The following is a 10911-nucleotide window of genomic DNA, read 5'->3' as shown; positions in this document are numbered from 1 at the left end:
CCCTCTGCCTGCACTTACTACCAACAAATAAGGACACATCTGCCCCAGAAAACCTCCAAAAGGCAAACAAAAATCCCATTCTCCATAAATCCGGAGACCACTATCAGGCCAATTACGAGCACGCATTTTTAAAGCAGCTCTATAAAAAGAGCAAGAAGGGAAAACGGACTCATCGCTTCTGATGAAGATGGCTCCTAAGTTTGCTTCCCTTTTCTTTGCAAAACTCTTGCTTGTTTTTCTTCCAAAAGAAACTTCAGCACCGGCTCTCCTGAAACATCCTTTGGGGAGCGGAGAGCTAATGAAATAATACAACACAGAAGAATCAACATTGAGCAACGGAGAGGGGAAAGGGACTTTTGGACAGACCGTTTGACGTTCATTCTCCCCTCCTGTTACCCATCAAGGTACCACAGGGCTTCCTACACATGTGAGGGCAAAGCCAGCACCAACCTGGCTCAAGAGGCAGAAAATTAGGACAGGACCCACATTTCTGAAAGCCCTTTGTAGGCTTTATTTAAAAGGAGATAAGGATGAAAAAGGCAACAAGATGCTTGATAGATATAAAATGATGAGACTCTAGCTTATCTCCTGATCTTCCACCTTGTCTTCTGCTGTTTGCTTTTTTGTTACAACAAATGCAGGAGACATCAGGTGAAAATGAGAAGGCATAAGCACCAAGGGCGTAGCACCAAGGAAGGAGGACTACGAAGATGCTCAATAAAGGCTAAAAAAAAAAAAAAAGTCTCTTCCCTAGCAGAGGCCGAGCATGCTGGCTCCGGTCCAACAAAGCACTTAAGCATGCGCCTAACTTAAATTTTACTTCACTGGGGTTCTTCGCAGGCTTCGAAGTTAAGCACATTCTCCAGCAATCTGCTACAGCAAGACCAGAGGAAACGAGAAGCTGAATCTTAGTCAACAGCAAGGTTAGCATGCTTTTGGAAAGTGCCCTAGCCAGTTAATGCAGTAAGGCAATTTCCACTGACTTAGGAAAACTCTAAGCCATCAGAAAAAGCTTCTTAAATATGAAATAATATGTAAAAAAAAAAAAAAAATTAAGAATACCGTTATCAAATCCTCTTCACCTTCTTTCAGCTCAAGGTAGGTACAGCTTGAAGCAGACACATATTTACAGCTACATGCAGAACTGGAACTCCCTTGTTTCAGTGTAAGCCAGTGCCAGCTTGAAGAAAAATATTGAATTCACTATGCTGTTTCTTGATGTAGGAAACACTGTCCTGTAGGTAAAGTACTGACCTCAACTGCCTAATGGCCGATTCCCACAAACAGCAAGGTAAGCCACAGGCAGCCCCTACAATCCTGGCAAGACACTACAAAGGCTGGTATTTGGCAAGGCGGTAAGCGCACGTCCCACTGCATCTCTCCCTTGGGTTTGCCTCCCTCGTTAAAGCCAGCTAATTTAACACTGCTCCTCTACATCACATCTGCCTGGTAGTGCCACAGGACGCTCGGTCCCGTGGCTTTGAAGCGGCATGAAGAGCGTTCAGAGCAGCCCGTCCACCGGCCAGGCTGCTTGCCCAAGGCCGATGGGCACGGCCGCACTCACCGGCTGCTTTTCCTGTTTGGCATCCTCGTACAAGTCCAGGGTGAGCCACGGTCAGCACTGGCATCTCACAGAGCAGCTGATGACACTTTTTGGCTTAAAAATTATTGCCCTAGTGATAGTGGAAGAAACTTGGGATTTTAAATCCAAAGCACTGTGAGACACTGTAAGAGTACAGAAAAGGCGTATTTAAGGATATACTCCCTACATACAGACACAGAGCTTAATTACAACAAAGCAAGCAGCAAAGAACAATTAGTCTTTATTAACAATTAAAATCTCACTGCAGTGCTGGTTTTCCCCCTAGCAAGTTAATGCCTGTACAGTGAGAAAGTCATGACAAACAGGCTTTTAAAATTGAAATCGGTTCAGGATAAATATGAAAAGTGGTTCCCACAAGAGGACTTAACATTTAAATTGAGCAGCACTTGCACCTTACTCAGACCCAAGCCTTGTAAAGCTTGCTAGCTCCCTCTACCGTCTTCGTCCTAGGAGCAAAGTCAAAAGCTCGCTCTGCATCCAGGGAAAGCACTGGCAGGTGAGGGTTTTTTTTTATGGGAAGTGTCCAGTCCATTTGGTACAAGGGTGGCCCATGTAACCTCTGCAGGAAGCAGTAAGGGGCAGCCCCATGGCCATCTCCTGCAAAAACCAGTCTCCTCCCCCAGCGCTGCTTCAGCCACCTCCAGTAGCACCTGCTCCAAGAACAGCAGTTGTTGTATGGCCAATCCACTTACTTTATTATCCCTTCATATCCTTCTCTTAAGAGACACCGGTTCAGGACATAAACTGAGGGTCAGTGGGCACCAAGTAAATACTTTGCCTTCACACTGCCAGAAATACAGGTAAGACACGGCTTCGTTTCCCCGCCTCATTTCTGAAGCGTGAGCAAGCAATCAGGCTGTGGGGTGACTGGTCTCTTCCACCGTGCAGTTTGCAGGTCGCACACACTGACAAAGCTACAACACGCAGATTCAATGGCAGCTGACTTTTAGGGGATTATTTTTCCATACCGCTCCTCCTTGGTTGAGAGTGGAACAGCAGTGCATGGGAGCACTGACACATTCAAAGAGTGCAACTCCAAGGTGAGAAAATTTAGAGTGAACCCCTCCACCTTTTTTTTAAAAAAAAAAAGCACAACCCAGCTTCGTATGGCAAATGTTGTTAGCTCCTGCCATGAGCACGGCCCAAGTCAGGGTGGAATGCAAAACAGGCAGTTTCAAGGTTTTAAAATCGTTACTGGAAGTACAAAGGTTGGGGGAGGCCCCAAACACGCACCAACCATATCCTCCTGAAAAGGGCAAGGGCACTCTTACAATAGCTCTGAAAAACAGAGATAATCAAGCAGCACGCTATAATTATCAAGCATTGTTCCAACTCCCATTTAACATCATTAGATACCAAGCTATTTTAAATAAACACACAGAGACGATGCTGACAAAGTATTAGTTGCATTGTCTTCACAGACACCCTCCAAGCTACCAAAGGACTGAGTAGCATTCCAGGCCAGAAGCCAGCAGCAAGTTTCACAAAGTTTCACAAAAGGTCGTTCCCTTTTTTCATTCCTAACCCAGGAAGAACCTTGTTTCGCCACAAGACTGAAGTGAACGCACAACGAGTACCTTCTGGCAATCCTCTGGAGATGCTTTCCACTTGGAAAAGACCACAGCCCCGTTTTTATCCAGATTTGGAGAGAAGGTCAGCTTTTTACACTTCACTATTTGAGGGGAAACGGGTAAAATTTCAGGTTGTGAAGTTCTCCTTGAATTTGACAGCCAGCATAACATGCAACTGTACAGGGATTTGACTTCCTCAGGACTACAGCACATAAAGGTCATTGCAATGACAGAGCACCTTCAGACAGCACACGTCTCTAGAAATTCATTTCAGCAGTTCCTCAGCATCACGTAATGTTACCAACTGCCAAGTCTATGGGAGTCGGAGGTTTAAACTAAAACTAAAGATTCTCCTTGGCACAGCAGCAGCAGCTGGATAAAGACAATTGCCTTTCGCCACCAGTTTACGTACTGTTAGCTAAGTGTGATCTGTAGGAAGATACTTCCAACAAATCAAGAATTCCATAAGGGATCAAAATTCTAAACATAAATACAATTAAAGCCTTCTAATATTAATGCACACTTTTTATTATATTAAAATCAGGCAATGGTCTGATACAATAAAAAGGCTGCTTATGGAATACTGTTATGTTAAACTTTAATTACAGAGGATGTTAAATCCTTACAACTAATATTTTCCTCAAAAGAGTTAATGGAAACATCAATTGTTCATTGACTTGATAGCTGCTGCTTTAAAATGTGTTTATTTTTACTTTTTTCTTTTTCTTTTTTTTTCTTTTTTTTTTTTTTTACACAAACACTGAATTTTTCATAAAACTTAGGACACACTAGGTTGTTTGTACGTAAGCTTGCATCCACATTTCAGCAGTTAGTGGTCCAAAACAGTAAACCAGAAAAGGCAGTGATTTGCCAGGATGCAAAGCCGATAAAGGTCCTCAATCTGCTGTATGCACCGCTTCCCCAAAATCTTCACTGAAGAGATTTCTCTTCTAAAACTTACAGAATCCTAATAAAATCTACTACATTGATTTGATTTGTCTGTAGTCGTCACATCTTTAGGAGGGCCAAACTAAGTGCAACATTTCATTAATTAACATTCTTGGGTCAATCCAAAGCACCAAAATACAACTATTTGAGCTGGAGTGCGTGTTCAGAATCTCTATGTGCAGAGTTTCCTCATTAAAGTTTGGCAGCAGAAGATTTCAGCAATCCTGGTAAATTACTGCTCTTTTCACCACGTCAAAAGCCTATCTAATAACATCAGCCGTGGACAGCTTGGCGGTGTGGCAGCAGTGCTGGAGGGACAGGGAAAATCCAAGTTTGCGAGCAGAATACATACTCTTGTTTCCCAGGCTGGTGAAGACTAAATTTGTTGCAAAATCAAAATGATAGGCAGGAGGGAACAGGTCAAGTCATTGCCCCAACACTTACCCCTGCTGGCCAGGGGTGAGAAGAGTCTCAAAGAGGGGCAAAAAGAAAGCAGCACCCCCACTAAAAAGAGGGGAAGAGGGAAGAGATTAAAAGAACCCTGAATCCCTCACCCAAAGCCCATGTCACGGGTGAGGGGGACCAGGAAGAGAAATACAATCTATGCCTTGGCCAAAGGGAAGAAGGAAAGCTTGCCCCAGATTATCAGGGCATTTAAAAAAAAAATAATAAAAAACCAAAAACAACCACAGTCACATTCAGCCTTTACTAGAGATAGCACAAAGGGAGGGATGACTGAGGTTAGCACACATCCCCATTAGTAGTCCATAAAGCCCAGTGTAGTACTGGAAGCAAAGACCTTTGTGTCTACCCTAATAAATAGCCCTGAGCTTCGACTCTATTGCAAAAGACAGAAAAAGAAAAAAAAAAAACCCAAAACAAAAAAAACCCAGGCCAGACACACAGCAAGGTGATTGTGGGATGTATGCTTTCACAGTTAAGTTAGATGTGCCACACTGGTCTTGACAGTAATAAATTTAAATAGACTTTTCCTGATACCAGAAGTTCAGCTATGTGGACAGTGGTTACACAACAGGATTATTTGTTATAGCACAACTTATATTTCAAATGAAAAAAAAAATTAGTATCATTTACAGTATCTCAAGAAAAACTTCCTTTGAATGGGAACTTCCTTTCCAGTATTTTGAGGTCTACAAGATGCATCTAGAAAATTTACTACTGTGAAAAATGAAGACAGCTTAAATTGAATAAGGGGGGCATGTTTGTTTTTTTTTTTAATTAATTGCTGTAACATTGTCCTTCAGGTGGCTGAGGAAGTTTCATATTTTCTTTAGACATCATTAGACGCCGAAGCTCTTGCAGAACAACTTTGATACTATAAGAATTCTGCCATTTTGCTAGGACTGATATGGCTCTGGGGTCCACCTAAAACAGACAAAAAATATCGTTCCTGTCAGAATCGATACATTTGATACGCTTAACCCCCCCCAACCCCCCCCCCCCAACTAAAGAAACTATAAGGAATCTGAGTGGGAGAAACCAAAGAAAGCAAAGGCAGTCAAGTGGTTTCCTAAAAGCCTAATAAATCCCCGCATGATGCAACTATTTGTGAGTTGCAAAAGGGCAGGAAAAGTAAATCCCATGTTTTGACTTCAGAACATACTTGGCTCAGGTGCTTCCCTCCTACCCCCCCTCTCCTTCTACTCAAAGAAAATGGCACCAGCGAGCAATAAGTAGTTAAGCAAGTTGCAAGCAGAAACAAAGCATTAATTCGAAGCTGCATATGAAAACCACATTAAAACAAATAAAACCAAAAAAACTTACCACTCCATTAGAACTATTTACTCCATTCATATTAATTTTTGTTACAAATCTTACAAATGGAGGTGCTTCTGGATACTTAGGCCCACATTCTATTTTAAGGCTGTATATTCTGTTTTCATAAATTGTCTGAGGGGAAAAGAAAGGGGGAAACAATTACATCAGACAGTTCAATAAGCATTTAGTTAAAACAGTGGTTACTTTAGGGACATGCGAACCACTAAACATAAGGGCAGCCACTTAAATACTATGCTGGCTACCTCTGTTTTGGGTTCATCTTATAATATTCAAAGTATGAAATGTTACCTCTTCAGTGTAATAAATTCTACTTGTCTTTTAAGCATTAAATTTTCATATAAGGAATGAACCTGGCATTGCTTCCCATTCACCAACTGAAATGGCTTTTTTAATCATCATATAGCTCAGATACCTTCTTTTCAACCAATCTTTATGAAGCAGCTTTGTTTTATCAGTTTACTGATCAGACACACTACCTTGAAACTGAAGTCACAGCTTTAGCTTTGGCAATTATCTAAAGTCAGCCTGTCCTAGAACCGCACTTGAAAAATATTCTTTGGTCATAAACCAATGTGCCAGTTCTCAGAAAGGGGAATGCTCCAAGATTCAACACATTGCAAAGTACATCCTGATTGTAAACAGCATTATCACTTTGCCTCCACAGCAGTAACACTGTTGGTACTTAAGATCTACTAGAGAGAAATCCTGGATCATGAATTTTTAACTAACAAATCAATGGGTATAGAAAAGAGACAAGTATAACAAGGCTACATTAATTCTTCAATATTTAAAATTAATTAAAATAACCAAGTTAATGTTATTCTGCGTTGTGAGAGTAACTTATTTTTGATGTGCTGATCTGGTGCAGCCTGGCACTGAGCTCTAGCTAAGCCAGGCAATGCAGGCAGCCGGCAGAAGTATACAACAGCAACAGGATCATCATGGGGAAGTTTAGGCTGCCAGGCTCTCCAGATTTAGAGCTTCTGATTTCCTGCACCTTCAACATTGCAATGAACATTAAACTCACAAGGCAGAGGCCATGAGCAAAAATCCAGGTGGACATGTGAGCACAGCAGCACAGAAGCAGCCAGCAGCTCCTGCTCACCTCTGGCAGCAGAGCACGATGGCTCCACCAGGACCCTACGAACAGTTGCCCAACATAGAAAAACTTCTCAATATAAACCTCCATGCAATTCCTTTTAAGGGCCTGTTATGCCCTTGAACATCTTAATATTTCCTTTAATGTTAATGAGCATTTTGATGCAAACTACTACCAAAAAATGTAAGAACTGACTTCTTGGTTCAGCCGTTTCCCACCCATGCAAATGAAGTGGCTTTACACCAGCCTGCAGCCACCCGCGGCAGAACCAGCACCTGGCCAGGGCTGGGTGGCAGTGGCACCTCTTGGTCACTCCTCCAGCGCCTTGGGCAGACAGCCTTTCAGATGTCCAGCCAGGATGGTGGCAAACTGAAGGCTGCCACAAAGATTTTTGGGGGGGGGGGGCGGAAAAAGAGTAATCTGTCAGCTCTGCTCGGACTGCCCAGGTCCCCTGAGCAAGTCCCTGAGCGTGCCTTGAGCACAGAGCAATTAACAGCCCAGAGGCCTGTGCAGGTTTTTAGGGTCTTTGCAAATAACTGCACCACATTAAGACTAGTGGATGGAAAGCCTTGACCGTGCACATGTCTACAGCCAACATAAAATATGTGCAGCTAAATTAGCTGAAGTTTTGACAGTGCCACTGTTTTTAAATAGCTTGAGTAAACAAGATGAATCACTGGCTGCGAAACCATCCGCACAAAGTCTGGGAAGGAGAAGCGTGCTTCCATGTATGGTAGCAGGGACACTCAGAGCAGCAGCACATCTCTAACTCTGCACCATGGTTTATTTTTCCTGCTGGGATGCCCATCATAAGCTTCTTCCACCTGCTACAAGTGATTGCTTTCTACCCAGAAGGAAATAGGATTTTAAATTTTTTTCGAGACAGTATTCCCACATCCTATTAAGAAAAAAAACCCAGTGATAACATAACTGAGTATGAACAGTGCTAACCGCACTGAAAGTTCCCAGAATCTCTCTCAATACAGCTTGTTGCTTTCAAGCAATACGCTCAAAAGAAGTCAAGACACTTTTGGAAAAAATCTATATTCTAAGTGTGTCAGAAAGACAAAAGAGGCACAGCTGAATCATCTTCTCGGACAGTCCTCTAGCCTTGGTTAGCAGTACGACACAAACTACAAATTTCTATCACCACTGACAAGTCAGCACATGCCTGTTTGCACATTTCAGTTTCTATTTAATTTTCTAAATTAGATTTCAAGGTTGTTTAAATTTTCCATAAAGCGTATGCACACAGTGAGCTTTCTTCACAGTCTTAATGCAGGCTCATTAACGCTCTTCTAATGTTCTGAAATCAAATGGTGTTCTAGAAAATTATTTGGGCATATAATAAACAAACAAAACGATCACAAATGCAGAGATGTTAACAATAGCAGACAAAAAGTAAACACTTCTGGATGAGACAGAAAATACTGCACATGCAATGCCATTATAATATAAATTCTTGTACAAACTCATTGTATGTCAGGAAAGGCAACTGACAGAATGGAAACACATAGGGCAGTAGCACGATTAAAGGTCTGTAAAGATTTCCATATAATAGTTTGAGAACACTGGAACGATTGAGAAATGTTACTGAGGCCAACTACAGGAGACAACATCTACTACTGCAGAAAGGAGAATCAGCTACTTGCACTTCATGGTCAGGTATTAAGGAAACAGAACAGATTTACACAGTGAAATCGGAGGTGACAGACAAGTTTTGGTTTTAGGATACATGCATACATACGATGCACAATTAAGTCCTCAAGTTCACTACCAGAGTGGAGAGTTTCAGTTTAGTAGGGTTTGGGGGGAGAAGAGAGAGAGAGAGAAAGCAATGATACTACCACAAAGACCAGTAGCGTTACAAGAAGCTATTTTGGGAGAGAACATTCAGAGAACAAACCTAACTCATTAAAATTAGAGTTCCCTGAGTTAGCTGAAACTCTACAAGAGCAAGTCAGTACTGCTGCAATAAAAACCAACCCATAAACTCAACAAGAAACAGAGAAAGACTAGCAGTACTGAACAAAACATCCACATTTTACCTACGTTAGCTCCATATGTAATCTCACTAGCCGAAGGATTTTAAACCTTGCTGTATTCAAGAGTACAGGATACTAGAATCCTGGAATCTCAAAAGTTATGTCTTAATGAATCTGTAAATATAAAGCAGACATGTAACAGAACTAACCAGAGAAAGACACTGAAAATATTCCAATTTATAAGCAAAAAGACATATAGATACATGAAACCCATTATTATATGGAACATGAAGCTTCAACATAAATCACTTACTAAAGTGTTTTTTCACTCATTTGTGTTTTGTTTGTTTTCTACTTCAGTGGTTAGATTAAGAGAAGAAAAGGGGGAAGAAAAAAAAAGTAACAGCACTATTTTAATATTTAGGAGGACACTTACTCTTGGAGGCCCAATAATCATTCCTGTCCATCTTGTAAGTGTCATATCTTCATCATCTTCAAGGCCCCAGCTAACTGTTCCATCACCTACTCCTTTCTGACCTTCTTCAAGTTCTTCCAACAGACGAAAATTACGAGGAACTTTTACTCCTGAAAACAATCAGAAAAATATTTTGAGTTGAGAAATCTAGTAAAGCAATAAAGCTAGAGTAATTTCACTGATATTTTTGGTCATTCTACAGAAATCATTCCGGTTAAAAACATAAAAATATCACTATTTATTGAACGACAGTATTTCAATGCTATAAAAAAAGATATCCCCATATTTAGCTTGGATTTTACAAGCAAAATCAAGGTATCCACAATTAAGCACGCTAGACGGCTGACAAGCCAGACAGTAGGGCAGGCAGTAAAATGAAAGGAAATCTCTGTCCATTCAGAGATAAACACGGTATTATGGAGCTCTAATTAGCACTTGTCTATATGATTTATAAACAAACATTTAGAAGATTCTACAAAATGACACCATGAGAGGCTTGACATCACTCAACTCACTCAGAGCTTTTAAAAATACCATTCAAAGCAAATACAACTCTTTCATAACATTAGTAGGTTAATCTGAAGTTAATTTAAGTGGGCTTTGTCAGCAGCAATAGCATCCTTTGTACTTATGACCTCCACCACCAAGGAATTTCAGCACTTCTTAATTGCTGACATACTTATCCTCAAGACACAAAGCAAAACAGGGAACTTTTCTTATCCCCATTATATTAACAGAAAACAATGGCATAGGTGACATATCCAAGGTCACATACTAAGTCCGTGGCAAAGGAGGATCTTGAACCCAGGCCACAGGGGACATAATAATTACTCATTCTTCTTCAAGGTATCCCTAGTTCAGTCATCACAAAACATAAATGCACTCTAAGCCACCACTTCTTCTTTGTCCTGGGTTTGCATGGCAAGGTTTTGGTAGCGGGGGGGCTACAGGGATGGTTTCTGTGAGAAGCTGCAGAAGCTTCCCCCATGTCCGACAGAGCCCATGCTGGCTGGCTCCAAGAGAGACCCAATGCTGGCCATGGCCAAGCCCATCAGTGACAGTGGCAGCACTTCTGGGATAACATATTTAAGAAGGGGGAAAAAAACCTGCTGTGGGACAGCTGCTGGAGACAGAACAGTGAGCAGAACAGCCCTGCAGCCCCCCAGGTCAGTGCAGCAGGAGGGGCAGGAGGAGCTCCAGGCACCGGAGCAGAGATTCCCCCGCAGCCCCTGGTGCAGCCCATGGTGGAGCAGGCTGTGCCCCTGCAGCCCAGGGAGCGCACAGGGGAGCAGATCCCATCTGCAGCCCAGAGAGGACCCCACGCCAGAGCAGGGGGTGCCCAAAGGAGGCTGTGAGCCCGTGGGAAGCCCACGCTGGAGCAGGCTCCTGGCAGGGCCTGTGGCCCCGTGGGGAGAGGAGCCCAGGCTGGG

The 10911-nt window shown here is 42.2% G+C and overlaps 1 protein-coding gene across 1 annotated transcript in view; it reads right to left on the bottom strand.

Moving 5' to 3' along the window:
- Positions 1 to 513: 513 nt before the first annotated feature.
- UBE2V1 (ubiquitin conjugating enzyme E2 V1) overlaps positions 514 to 10911 on the bottom strand; it is a 19749-nt gene continuing 9351 nt past the window's right edge. Inside the window, exons 3-5 of the mRNA XM_035900901.1 lie at positions 9443 to 9591; positions 5908 to 6033; positions 514 to 5508 (exon numbers count right to left, since the gene is read on the bottom strand). Coding sequence (XP_035756794.1) covers positions 5362 to 5508; positions 5908 to 6033; positions 9443 to 9487 — 318 coding nt within the window. The 5' untranslated portion in view covers positions 9488 to 9591 and the 3' untranslated portion in view covers positions 514 to 5361. The remainder of the gene's footprint in view (positions 5509 to 5907; positions 6034 to 9442; positions 9592 to 10911) is intronic.

This window comes from Egretta garzetta, unplaced genomic scaffold (assembly GCF_000687185.1).
Source record: "Egretta garzetta isolate BGI_Z169 unplaced genomic scaffold, ASM68718v1 scaffold188, whole genome shotgun sequence".
Classification (NCBI taxonomy): Eukaryota; Metazoa; Chordata; class Aves; order Pelecaniformes; family Ardeidae; genus Egretta; species Egretta garzetta.
This window is presented reverse-complemented; position numbering and strand designations above follow the sequence as displayed.